The sequence below is a fragment of the Zonotrichia albicollis genome, chromosome Z, assembly GCF_047830755.1.
Source record: "Zonotrichia albicollis isolate bZonAlb1 chromosome Z, bZonAlb1.hap1, whole genome shotgun sequence".
In the NCBI taxonomy this organism is placed as follows: domain Eukaryota; kingdom Metazoa; phylum Chordata; class Aves; order Passeriformes; family Passerellidae; genus Zonotrichia; species Zonotrichia albicollis.
Genome location: NC_133860.1, coordinates 14,436,370 through 14,449,944, shown reverse-complemented (window position 1 = coordinate 14,449,944; position 13,575 = coordinate 14,436,370). Strand labels below are relative to the sequence as shown.

Below are 13,575 nucleotides of genomic sequence, written 5' to 3'. Positions count from 1 at the left end.
CCCCACTGCAACTTCAAAAGTCCTGCTTTGAGCCTGTGCTGTGTAGGACACTAGCTGGTTCTGCTGCATTATGATGTGTGGAAATGCACTTGCACTGAAACTGAGGCCATTTCCACTCACTTGACCCATTTTGCACTGCTCAAGGAAAAGCTTAAAAAGACTCCTATAGATTTTTCCAAGTCCAGGAATTTTAGCAGAACGGTTTTGATACTTGTGAAGATCAGAGACAGAAAACAAACCACGATGTTGAATTCAATATTTAGTCTTAGTATGTGAAAGCATTAGTTTGTTCTGAAGATGCTGTTATTTATCTGAAAGCCTGACATCTTCTAAATCCAGCCTCTTTTTTACAGGGTCAAAGAGCTGAGGAGAGGGATTAGATACCCTGCCCCTGTCACAAAAAGGCGTCGCAAAGCTGGAACTGTATCTCCAAGGCTTATCCCAGGCTCTCCCTTTCTGCCACCTGGGGAAAAGAGTTCTCCAAAGAAAGTGAAGCTAGGCCTACAGCATCCCTCAAGTGCTGCAAAACCAAAGGCATATCCTGCAACACTCCAGCCACCTGGTGTCCCTCTCACCTCTACCCCCAAGGGAACTGGCAAAGGACATGCCTACATAGAAGATACCAGCACTCCCTGCTTCCACCACACCACACCAGTTAAGGGAGTCCTAGAAATAACACATCCCCTGAAGAAAAGTTACCTATCCCCCCTCCCTGAAAAGAGTTCCTCAGTGGAGGATTTCATTGCCAAAGAAGAGAGTAGCCAGCAAGACAAGTATATGCAAAACAGAACACCTGTCCAGTGCCTGAAAGTTCAGACAGTGCAACCTCTTCAGAAACAATTTGTTCCTAATGACGATAATTCCTCTGGAGATGGCAATCTCCAAAGCGAACAGGAATGGGGAAATGCTTTTGCTAAACAGTCTGTTGAACCGTGGACATATCTGCCTCCATATCAGAAGGAAAGGGAAGAGCATTTACGTCTTTATCACCAGCAGTTTCAGCAACCCCCTATTCTAAAGCAAAAATTGAACTATCAGCCCCTTGAAAGGTTTTTAATGCAGTACAAGCCCGAGGAGATTCAATTGAAGCAGGAGCTGAGCCTACCTCCAACTGAAGGGCAGAGCAAAGAGTGGATACAGCAGGAAGATCTGGATGACAGTGATTTCAGTGAAGATTCTTTCTCACCTGTCTGTAGTCAAAAGAGTGTGAAAAGAGAAAATAGCAGCAAATCCAGTCAACATTCATTTTTCCTTCATGAAAGAGAGCAAGGAACCGAAGAGGAACAAAAAGGCCAAAAGCGGCAGGATTTATTTTTTAAATATTCAATACCCACGGAAGATCACAGATTAGATGACAGCTGGGATTGTAGTGAGGGCCGTTCAGCAGTAGAGGAACCCATTAAAAATGCAGGCTGCAGCAAAACTCCAGCAGACTGGAGCTATGACTTAGCTGAATTCCCTCCCAGCAATACTGCAGAAAAACCTTACTGTCTGCAGGAAGATCCTGCTTGCAGCTGGAGAAATGGCAAGGACTTCCTAGCTGATCACAAAGAGAACAAGTCCAAACACAAACGTCTTGTTTACTCCAGTGAAGCCACCTTAACTCCAGAAACAGATGCTTCAACCCCGTGTGTATCTCCTGTATTGAAATCAGGAACTCCAGAGTGCAAAGAATTTGATCTCCAGCCTGAGGAGAAGGAAGAATCCACACTGGCTAAAAAGGCTACCCTTGTAGGAGGAGACGTAAATTGGAAAGCTCAAAAAAATGGAGTCAGCCACTACGTTTCCTCCAGCTGTTCCTCAGACTTCACCTCTGAGCTCATGACCCCGCCCCGGGTGTCATCTCTTGATGGTGAGGACACAACTAAAACAGAGAAAGCAACTTCCAACCAAGAGCAGCCCCACAGCGAGAAGCAGGTGCCAGACAGTGACACCCAGACCAGCTTTGAGGACGAGGGCTGGCAGTGCACCAGGAGCAGATCCATGACCGACAGCATGCTGGAGCTGGCAGAGCAGCCCGGCCACGGGGAAAGGCTCTGTGCCCTGCTGGGCTCCTCTCAAGCCAAGAACAAGAAGCTCCCACCCACCTGCGGCCGTGTGAAGCCATGCTGCTGCCACCTGCGATCAGTTTTGTCCAAGCAGGGGGTCCGGCGCAGTTTGTTTCTTGAACGTGACCCGACAGAAACATCCACAGCTGGATCCCCAGCTGGATCCGCCGTCCCTGGGCCAGAGACCCCCTCTCAGGAGAGCAGCCGTCTGCAGCAGCCCAAGCCAGGAGCGAGGAATGAGGACCTCACCCATTTTGAAGACCCTGCCAAGTCATCGTTCAGCAATGAGGAGACAGGGTTGCTTAAAAACAAGTCAAAGCAGAGTATTTTTACACAGGAGACTTTTGCTGCAGATGCAGGATTTGCAACCAAAGATAATAAGCCAATAGCAAATGCAAAATGCCCCTCACAGCTGTCCAGCAGCTGTTCTCCACGTGCTGCATCAGAGATGGGGAAACGGCAGAGGGAAGCCCTAGAAAAGGCACAGTAAGTCTTGCTTATCATGAAGTTTGTAGTGAAACTTAGGAAATCTGGACATGTGATACATTTGCGGTTTTTTGTATGTCATACTCCTATGTACTTAAAAAACCAATGGTTAATCGTTCTATTAAATAATTATAAGATTCATCATAATTTACAATAATTATCTTAAAAATATATTGTTGCTTTTATTTAGACATATTTTAAAATCTCACAGGAAGCCAATTATTATATTGTTCTAGGATAATGCTAGAGGAATAAATATTATAATACAAACTACATTAAATGGCTTACTATAAGCTGTAAAGTACCTAAAATATATCAAAACCTTCCATCAAGAATCAGATTATAGCTGTTTCATCAATGAAAAGAAAAGCTGCTAGGGCAGCTGAACAGTCACTGAAGATGTAGATATAAAGCTTCTGAGTACTCTGAGCTGCCAGTGTCAGCTCCCAGGGACTGGGCTGCATTCCCTTGACTGAAAATACATTGTTGGTCAGTGGAACTTGCTCAGAGGAATCAACACAGCACTGCCTTCCTGCTCAGCCTGTTTCTCACTGGAATTACTTACACACTCATGGCCATAAACCATTTCACCTATTGATTAGACACAATAATTAGTTGTGCTCCTTGATTCTCCTACAGTGAAAAGCAGTTGTGTGCTGCCTGTGCTAAGGTGGGGCTGTGGTCACTCCTCTGTGAGCAGCCCTCAGTCACCCAGCTCATCCTAAAGCCCACACCAGTGCAGTCCAGTGCACTTCATGGAGCACTGGTGTGCCCTTCCTGAGAGCCAGGGACACAGGACAGCATGGCTTTCCCCGGGGTTTTCCTCTTTTTGAAGGTTTATTTAGGCCAGCTGTGATTACAAGCAGTGATTACACTACAGGCTGTGTAACCAGTGTGTGTTTTTTGTTAATCAGAAAGGCTCTAATTCGTGCTCATCAGCAGCAGCTGGATGAACTGGCACACCTGTGCTTCAAAGAGGAGTGCTTGATAAATCAGATGTCAGCAATGGTAAGTGTTTCAAATGATGGTTTTGGTGGCCATTGAGCTTGCATAAATTAATCTTAGAGATATTAACTTGAATTGGTGATGTGCTGTTCCTTGTCAGTTCAAGCCCTTCTCCAAGGCCTGTCTTAGTCCTGGGAGAGGCCTCTCATTTTCAGTGCCTGCTGTGTTTGCCACTCTCCACTCTGACAGGCCTTGGGGAGCAGGAAATGGATGGGCCAACCCTGAAGCCCTTGTCTCTGATAAGAGAGCCTTCCCTTATCTCACATCAAGGGGCAGACTGTACCAGACAGGCCATCTGTCCCTGTGATGTTTTAGTTCTTACAGGCTGGGACAAGGAAGCCAACCCCACAGAACAGAGCCCACCCCTAGGGCAGGACACTGGTGGGATTTGGCTCTTCTCTCTGGAAGCCTCTTTGCCTCTCACACTGCAGGTGTGCCAACAGCCTGGGCCTTGCTTACTCCAGTGTTCTGACCACTGTGGCTTGTGCCTCACACACTCTTGGCTTTGATTACTCAAGTGTTTCTTGGCTTGTCTTTGCCTCAGATGACAGTGGTGTACCCTAGACCTAAAAACTGGCACCTGCATGCTCCCACTGCTACCTGGGCAATCCCAGTTCTTTGTTTCTCCTGTATCCCAACAGATGCCTGTCACACCTATGTGAAAACCCAGACTATGAACATTTTCCAGTGAGAACTTCTGCCTTCCCTGTTCCCTCTGCTTCTCAGTAAAGCCAAGCTCCATTGCTGCATTGCATTATCAAACCATTTCAATTCCTGTCACAGTTCAGATCCGAAGTACAGGGGACTCTTCCCTCAGGGACTTTGGAGTGAGGCCACCATGTGGCTTATTCACTGTAACTTCAAGCTGCATATGCTGTTTTACAGATAACAAACAGGTCATAAAGCATCACAGGAGACATAAACTGTATTCGTTTTGTGGCAGACAATGCAGTGAAACAAAGCTATCTTTCATCTTCCTAATTTTTTTTCATCTTTGAGATTGTTCTTCTTAAGTCTATTAGTCACTGGGCACCAGCTCTCCCCCCGCATTTATTTGCCCCTTGCAGCAAGCAGTTATTTTCAGGCTAGCAGAATTTTTACAAGCTTGCCAGGCCTCCCAGCAGTGCGTGAATAACATACCCTGTAGTTTTATTTCACAGCATGACCTTCTTTGGGTAATGAAATGTGCTTGGGCTTCATGCATCAGCTTCTCTCCTTCCATTTGCAGATGGTTTCAACTTCTCCAGCCATGAAACTTTGTCTGCAGGAGAAACTCCTGCCAAGATCAGACGCACACTGAACAAAGCAATATTTAAAGTGTTTAAGAAAAATATGCCACAGCAGCTGGGCTAGTCTTCATCGCTGTCCTGATTTCCCTGCAGGACAGAGATGCAGTGCAGGAGATAGAGCTGGAGTACTGCCAAATAAGCTTTTGCATGATTGATTTTCATACACAGCAGCTGAATTTCCCAGCCCTGGGGAAGCTGACACCTCCCAGCTTCTCCGGCACAGACCTGCGAACAAAATAATCAAACTACTCTCAGCTGGAGAGCCAAGCACGTCCAAGTACTCCCTTACTAATACAAGCCCTAGTTAAAAAAGGATGAAAACTCCAATTTTAATCACAGTTCCATACTGGTTTTTATCCATGTGGCTATGAAAGGTAGAGTTCCCTGGGCTGAGGCTGGGTACAGTGCTAGAATTGCTCATGGCAGACCTGCAGCCATGGCCCCATGACCTGATGGGACATAAATCCCTTGCATCTCTCAAGATTGGGCTATAATGTCTGATCCATAGTGGCCTAACTCACCATTTATTTTCATAATTGATAAATCCAACATGAGAGGTGTCAGAAACACAGTTCAGTACATGGTTAAACTGAATGACCAGTCCCGGTACCAAACCTTTGAAAATCTAACCAGAGTAGAAGAGTGACAGCAGCTGCTTTGTTTTTAAGCCACTACATGAGCTGTAATTTCACTAACAGATAAAACTACCAGAGTCAGTGAACCTTGGTATTTAGAGGCACTGACCTTTGTCTGTGAGGGCTGTGACTTAATAAGGAAATGCTGATTTAATCTACTAGTCTGCAGAACACTTTCATGTTCTGCTGCAGTGTAAAAAATACTCTGATTTTTTTCAACCTACTGATACTGTTCCTTACTGTTTCCTTGTGCCTTCCTTGCCAGGATTTTCAGAATTTCATGGCCACGCTGGATGAAATCTTGGTGCTGAAGTCAAAGTGTGTCCAAACAATGCGAGCCCAGCTTCAGCTCTGTTCAGCCTCCCCTGGCACTGACAAATCACTGCAAACACGTCCATCCGTTTAGACCTTCTTTGCTTGCACATGCACTGGAGCAGCTTCAGGAAACGCCAGCCAGCACTTTGCTACACCTGGTGCTGCAGAGTGTGGGTGGTAGGGGATAGGTTTTGGTTTGATATGTTTGTGACTAGCGTGTGTTTTATATAAGAGTGGAGCGAATTCTGAGTAAATGAGAGATGACTAATTAGCACCATAAGCTTTGTATTTCATTAATATCAGTAAGCCACATTCTGAACAGTAACAATTCAGCAGCCTTTAAATATCTCACCGAGCAGCAGTCAAGTTGTGTTAATGTATCATAGCAGTGTCTCACATGTTAAAGGCAATCCTGTGATGCCAAGTAAGTGAAACAACTTTGAAGCCAGGTACAGGTCAGAACAGAAATGCTCAAAAGCTACCCCGAAAAGTCTTTGCAAACAAAAGCCAGAAAAGAGAGAAGAGCCAGACGTTGTTACACTAAGGTGTCTGGACCTTAAGTATTTGGATGTCAGGGCAGGGTGTGAAGTGCTGTCAGTTTCAGAAGAAGGAAACCTATTGTTGAATTAATGCTTGGGATGAACCCTCCAGAGCTTCTGAAAGAGGTGCCTTTAAGTTATGGGTAAGGAGTGGTTTAGCAGGGACTTCCTAGCAAAGATTCCATCTGGCACGTTAATAAGCACATGGGTTTCATGCTGCTGCCCAGAGGAAAATGCCAGCAGCTGTACTGGCAGCACACCATATCCAGTGCCTGCTCTGAACAGAGCTGAACAGATTTCTCACATGAAAACGGGGTCTGCTTGGAGGCACTGGGCTTCCAGAAACTGCCGACAGCACTGTCATGTGAAACTGGTATTTGAGTCAAGGGCTACGGAGCCATCAGCTGGAGCCCTGCAGAAGCCCTGGTGCTGCAAGCATTGCATCTGAACCACAAAGCCAGTCCACTTGCTTTGAAGGCACCAGTGACCTTGAGACATGCTTGCTGTGTGTGCACTCCCACTCCAAAATTAGGGCTGTCGCAGCACATTCATCCATCTCTGTGTCTCCTCAGTAATGCCTGTGGTAGCTCATTCAAAGCCTGCTCAGTAGCCAGAAGTGCCAAGGGGAATGGAACACTGCTGACCAGCTGTGGGTTTTGCTGCCTGCCTGCACAGCCTCCCTGAGGAGCCCAGGTTGGGCTGAGCAGCAGGACAGTAATCACACTGACACTCTGGGGCGCATATTTGGTGCAAACACTCCCAGGAATGTCACCCAGCATAGGCCTGGGAAACAGAAGCAAATCCCATATCACTGCCCTGGCTGTTGTTTTTAGCACTGTTTAGTCTCCATCTTGCAGCTGAGACTGGATTCCTCTGTGGAGAAGAGAGCAGAGTTTCTCTGGGGTCTGAGGTTATGGCTCTCAAAACAGCCCCTGTGTCCTGGTCACGGACCAGCAGCAAGGCACCTGAACCTGGGTCAGAAGCCTCCCTCACTCACCCAGGGAGATGAGGCATCCCAGGAGCAAAACTCTTGGTATTTCTGCATGGCACAGAGCAGTGGTGCCTGACAGCCACCAGAGGAGCTGTAAAGCAGCGGGAGATCAGCACTCCGCAAAAACCACAAGTGTTTAAAACCACCAATTCCCTCCACTTCCTGGGGTCAGGGAGGGCTTTCCTGTGAGTAAGGTGAGGGGAATACAGGGCAGCTGGGTAGTCCTCCTGATAGCATAAAATAGATGTGGGCACTTAGTTTCCCCAGCACGTTCTCAGCAAGCATGCAGCAAACACTGCTGTCAGGGAGCAGCTGAGGAGTTTGGCAAGTCTATTTGAAACCAGAGAAAAGGTCAGACTCTAGGATGTGTGCACAGGTCACAGGCAAATGTGATGCCCAGTCTGAAACAGTGCAAGGGAGGAAAATTTTCCCTCCATATATTCTAACATTTGGGAAACGAGTGCTTTTAAAACCAGCAGGTTTTTAAAAAGCATCTGAGCAAAGTATGTTCACTGACATTTAGAGTGTCTTACACAAGCTGGCTATTCCTAAGCAACACACAAGAACCATTTGCACAACCCACAGTCCCATGTCCTAACCTTGGAATCTGCAGGCACAGTTGTGACAAGACAGATGAGTGACCAAAAATTTCTGTGAGCAGCGGAGATGTGAGTTCAGTCAGCTGCCAGATTGGAGCCACCTGTGAATCCCATCTGATCTATTGTGAAAAAAGCAAATCTGGCAGATCTGAGTCCCAGCAGCAGTTCCCAGAGCAGGAACTATCTGCTCCCTCGAGGAACAGCCAGGGACACTGAGAAACAACAAATAATCAAAACAACAACCACACACAATTTTCCAATGTCTGATACAATCTTTTTTTTTTTTAAATGGGTTATCCAGCCAATCCACCTGACTATACCCTCTTAAATATCTTATTATGTCTTTTCTCCAAATTTTATTTTCTCTACTGAAGGTGAGATTTCACCAAAATAAAACAAAGCACCTGGCTGTGAAAAGCAGCCCATCCTTGGCAATAACATGGACATTGCTGCATGCCCCAAAGATACCAACAATGGGTTCTTCATGTGCAACAGAAACTATCCAGCTGTTGTCAGAAATGGTAACATTTTTCTCTCTCCTTTGAGGTTTATTACCTAGTTGCTGCTTTAATTCTTGTGTGAAAATGTGCTAAATGAACACTTTAAGAAGTGTCATCCCCTTCCTACTGTTTGATATTTCACTGACAACTGCTACAAAAGATTTTTACTTCAACTTGAACATGCAGTAAAGTGTCATAAAAGCAATCTAAGAGATTAGAGAGCTGGGCCATGCGCCACCAAATAAACACAGAACTAAAATGGATTCACTTTTGTATTCAGATGCAACAATGACTATTAATGCTTATTAGCAAAGGCTTGATACTTTATTTCAATAACTGAAGGAATTTAAAATAAAATTCAGTTTGCTACAGAACTCTGGTGAAAATTATTTTAGGTAAACATCATCAAAATGTCCATTTGATTGACTGCAAAAGATTAAGTGGGGCTGGAAATCTGTATGGGGATTTTCACAGGGCTTGTTGGTGTGGAGAGTTTCAGGAGCCCTGACCCTTCCTGGCCTGCAGAGCAGCCACAAAACGCTGTCAACACGGGCTCTGTGCTCCAGATCCGCAGCAGGAGCCACAAGGCCGGGCAAGAAAAGCCCTGGGGCACTGGGGCAGCCCGACTGCAGGATCAGGAGCCCTCGGCTGCCATGGGGTGAAGGGTGGCTCTGCAGCACCAGAGCCATCTCCAGGCTGCTGCTGTCCAGAAGCAGCAGAAGGCAGCCCAAAGGTGCTCTCGTTGAAAGCACAAGCACCAGTTCAGGCACTGCCTCTACACTTACCAGCCTTGCGCCCAAGCACACAGACCTCAGACAGAACCTCTGACAAAGGCACAGCAGGGACACAAATCAGTGTGACCTGACAGCCTAAGGAAAAGCTCCAAAGTCGTGAGTGTGACCAGGGATGCAGCCAGTCTTCTCACCAGGCAACAGCAGGGCAGAGCCCAGCCTTGCTCCAGCCAGCACAACCTCCCCCTGCCCCAATGAACTGTGCCTGGACAGTACCAGGTCAACAAGTGCTGTACAGCACCCTGAACATTGAACTCTGGTCACACAGGCTCTCTTGTTACACATTCATTCAGCAGTTCCTCTTGTCTAAGCCACCCCCTTAACCCCTCACTCTGTGGTATTTTCTTCTCTGAGAGGCCAACATAGCAGGACCCTTCATGCCTTCAGCCACCCAAGGATTTAAATCCAGAAACATCACGGCCAAAGCAAGAGTGGTGTCACCAGGGTAGACTTGGGGGGGGTCATGGCTCTCTGAAATAAGACCTTGCATCTTCACAGCTGCCACTTCCCATCTTCACCTCCCTGAGAGCTCAAAAAGCAGAGTGATTATTCTGTGGGGTTAAAAGCCAGGCCTTGGAGGGGAACTGTGGAAAAAAAAAAAAAACACCCACACACTAATACAATCAGAGATTATTTTATTCAGAGGTTTGGTCTAAACAGCTGTTTCTTTGCTGGCAAAGACTTCTTGCCCCTTCCAGACTGTCTGGTACCAGATGGGGACTCACTGGGGTAGCAATTCTGAGAAAACCAGAACGAGCAACACAACCGAATGCTCTCAGCAGTGATGGCAAAGCAGTCTGAATTTTGTTTTCAACATTTTCCAAATAATCAGGAACCCCATTTCCTCACTTCATTGTTGCATTTCTCACCTGGGAAGGAAGAAAAGCTGGGCACTACCTGCACTCACAGAGGCAGCAGCTGCTGTCCTACCAGCTGCTCAATGTCCTTCTTAGACAATCTTTATTTCAGCTCCACCTCTAGAAAATGGTGAAGGTCAACACTATGGGGTATGTGCAAGGCAACCTGCCCTGCTCCTCCTCATCATCCCTGTCCACAGCTCCTACATACTTGCCAGCAGATCCCCATTTTGCATCATTTTAAGTAAACATTTAATTCACAAAGCTGGCACCCCACAGAGAATTCCATGACTGCACACTGGGCCCAAATTGGATGTTTTGGTCATAGAGAGTTAACAGCATAATGGAGACAAACACCATCCCCTTTGGAGTCCTGATGAGCTGAAACCTTCTACTGAAAAACCTACACTGGTGCAATGGGCTAAGACATTTTGCCCTCCAGAAGTCCAATGCTCCAGTTCCAGGCTCTAACGTGAGTTTGGATCCCTAGGCTGGGGTTTTGCCACAAAACAGAAATTAGCCACAGAGAAGCAAAGCACCTTCTACCACTGCAGCTGCAGCCCAGAGACCTCTGGTGTTCACCCAACAATGCTCACACATGCCCACAGGAGATGGCAGCACCTGGGCGGGCAGGATCCAGCAAGGTCCCCGTCTGCTGAAGCCAAAGAGCATGAGAGATGGGAACCATGACACTGGGAGTTATATTGCAGGGTTTTATTAGTTGTTCTTCTGCAGAATCAAAATATTTAGCAAATTAGAGATTCCTCAAGACTGCTGATATTTCATGTATTTAGAACTTGATCAATGTACAATATAATACTTTGAACTACCAAAAACAACCCCAAACCTGATTTGTAGTACTACATATTATTATGTAATTCTATAGCAGTGTGAAAAATGGAACTAATGCAGTGAGTATATCTGTTTTAAAGAAAGTGCTTGAAAGAAATCTCCTGCATCACATTGTGTATTATTTAAATCAAAAAGATTAACTGACTTTCTAGCAGGGCATTGTCTTAAATATCCTACAAGCCTGGGGGATTTAAAATACTGAGCCCCAGCTCTCTGCCTTCAGGTTCAAGAACCAACACAAGTTGCAGGTCTGGGTCAAGTTCACAGCTTACCTGCTTCAAGGGAACCTACCACTCAGCACTGGACACTCGTGTCTGGCAAAAGTGTTGGATGCATGGGTAAAAAACAAAAACCAAGAGGACAAAAAAACCCAAGGTTCTCTCTTTATGCATAGTGACAGTTTCTGAACCAGTGTTTTACTAAGTTACAGACTAACTTTCAACCAAAAAATAAAATTCCATTGCACTAAAGGTCAAATTTAACCAGGTAATCTGGACTGTGACACAGTCAAGTAATTCAGTACAAGCAGACAAGACACCATGAAAGCAGCTTCAAAGAACCAAAGCATCCTAGTTTCAGAACCAACTTAATATTCTTCTGTCCAACTCCAGTGCAACAATGAGGGGGGGAACCACTCCATCTCTACCTATGTACAATTCCAGTCAAGGCTGGGCAGTCTCAACTTTCCGTGGCCAAGCTGGAAAAAGGAAACTTAGGAAAGGACACTTTAAAATTTAATTTAAGAATGAAAGCTGGCCCTCAGCAGAAAGAGAAATGCTGGAGTGATGCACGCAGGCAGGCTTGCTCAGACACTCTCCCTTGTATGCAAAAAGCTGGACTCCTTCAGCTGAGAGCAAGTCACACTGGATGTGAAGGTGGCGGGGCTGCTCCTGCTCCTTTGCACGCCAAGAATCCAGGAATGTGTCTTCAGCTGGCTCCTGCACGGGCCATTAGATCTTCCAAAGCATTGTGTTGGTCGTTGTTGTGTAATAATAAGACCTCCTTAATGTCTTTGAGTTCAAAGCCCATTTCTTTAAATTGACTCATTAATTGGAGAAGTTCTGTGATCTGAAAGACAGACAGCCTGTTATTTGCAAGACAAAAGCAGATGGCTCAGTGCTTGGTGGACGTTTAGCACAGACCTGTCTTCAGCATCTGAGCATGCCATGATTGTGGACTCCTCCTCCACAAGCACAGCCCATTCCAGCTTTGTTGGGAGAAAGCCTGCTCACACCAGAGCCACCAGAGCTCTGGGCACAGCAGCCCACAGGGACCTTCAGTCCCCTGTTTGCCATCCTTCACTTCCAAAACCCTCTTCAACCAGGGCGCCACAGCTCAGTCTGCCATGGTGTGTCTCTGTCTCTCTTAGAAGTTAATTTATCAACCCAGCCCAGCATGGGATCCTAAAAATGGTGATTAATGGCACCCAGCTGCCCCATCCAGCAGCTCCTGCTGCACCCGATTTTTTTTAAAGTTACTTGGACTTCAGGAACAGTGCAGTAGCCCTTGCTATCAAATGGCTTCTCAGATCTAGGGCAAACTTGGGGAATTAGCACAAACCCCACTGTGTACATACAATATTTCCAACATCAACCCTGAATTCTTCCTGAGCTTTGAAAAATAAAACAGCAAGAAGTGAGTCAGCTGATCACTTTTATGAACCCTCTGCCATTTACAGTGTATCTGAGCCATTCCATGAGAAGGAAAAATTCCAAATAAGCAAGCAGGTTGAAATGGGCAATCAGGAGTTTAGCAATTTCCAATTCTGGGGCGGAGCCAATAGCAAATGGGTTTCTCAAACTCAGTTACTTTCCATCCTTGCACTGCTATTGCTCTGTTTATAAGATTATCATTCATCCAAAGAGGCAGGAAGGCATGTATCTATTTTTGAGGGGGTTGGGTTGCACCTCTAAAGACTTCATGTAATAACTTGTCACACAACAGGATGGCAGACTTTAAAAGATGCTCCTGTCCTCTGCCCTTGCTACTTGCTCCTGCTGTACCTCTGGTGCTGGTAAAGCAGCCAGACAATGAACCAGACCCCACCAACACATCCATTTTCTAGCTTCTTCCAGAGCAAGCCCTAACCCAATTTGCTGAGCAGCTGGGCAGATGCACTTGCACAAGGGAGAAAAACCACGGCCAGGGCAGGCTGGCAAGGTTTGAAAGACAATTTGCTGCTGCTGAAGTTAACTGTATGTGTACCAAGCACCTGGCCCACAAGATAACTCTGGGTATTCAAAACAATACAACCACCATAAGCAGGGTCTTAAAAAAATCCTGTCCCCATAAAAATGGATGCAAATGAGACTAATAGAAGAGCACAGAGAAATTCTAAAGCTTTAACATTTTTAGCTTTATCAACACAAAGATGTCCTTTGGCCGTCAGTTTTGGAAACAAGGCAGCATTACCATGAAAGCCAGAATTACACCAGCCAGAGGAATTGCTGCTGGAATTCCCTCTCACAGCATTTTTTCTATTCCTGCACACATTGCACCCTCACCTTCTCCTCTGAACACTGGTGCATTTCCAAAGCTGCTTCAACAAGAAGTGGATCAAAGCCCTTCTCACAAAGCTGTCCATGTGCAAACAGGTAATCCAAAACCTGTGGGGAATGAAGAAAAACTGTGTTTGCAGAGAGGCACTTGCAGCAGGCAGCTGAAAGTC

The 13,575-nt window shown here is 46.0% G+C and overlaps 2 protein-coding genes across 7 annotated transcripts in view; one reads left to right on the top strand and one right to left on the bottom strand.

Annotated features, from left to right (window-relative positions):
• KIF24 (kinesin family member 24) overlaps nucleotides 1-8,942 on the top strand; it is a 29,597-nt gene extending 20,655 nt beyond the window's left edge. For 2 of the 4 annotated variants that reach the window (XM_005491745.4, XM_074533440.1), the window contains exons 12-14: nucleotides 354-2,534; nucleotides 3,449-3,542; nucleotides 5,729-8,942. In XM_005491745.4, the coding sequence (XP_005491802.2) occupies nucleotides 354-2,534; nucleotides 3,449-3,542; nucleotides 5,729-5,869 (2,416 nt within the window). In that variant the 3' untranslated portion in view covers nucleotides 5,870-8,942. The remainder of the gene's footprint in view (nucleotides 1-353; nucleotides 2,535-3,448; nucleotides 3,543-5,728) is intronic. The other 2 variants (XM_026796262.2, XM_074533439.1) reach the window with 1 other exon arrangement.
• An 874-nt stretch (nucleotides 8,943-9,816) lies between these two features.
• The window catches only part of UBAP1 (ubiquitin associated protein 1), a 34,441-nt gene continuing 30,682 nt past the window's right edge, over nucleotides 9,817-13,575 (bottom strand). For all 3 annotated transcript variants that reach the window (XM_074533445.1, XM_074533447.1, XM_074533446.1), the window contains exons 7-8: nucleotides 13,412-13,513; nucleotides 9,817-11,975 (exon numbers count right to left, since the gene is read on the bottom strand). In XM_074533445.1, the coding sequence (XP_074389546.1) occupies nucleotides 11,835-11,975; nucleotides 13,412-13,513 (243 nt within the window). In that variant the 3' untranslated portion in view covers nucleotides 9,817-11,834. The remainder of the gene's footprint in view (nucleotides 11,976-13,411; nucleotides 13,514-13,575) is intronic.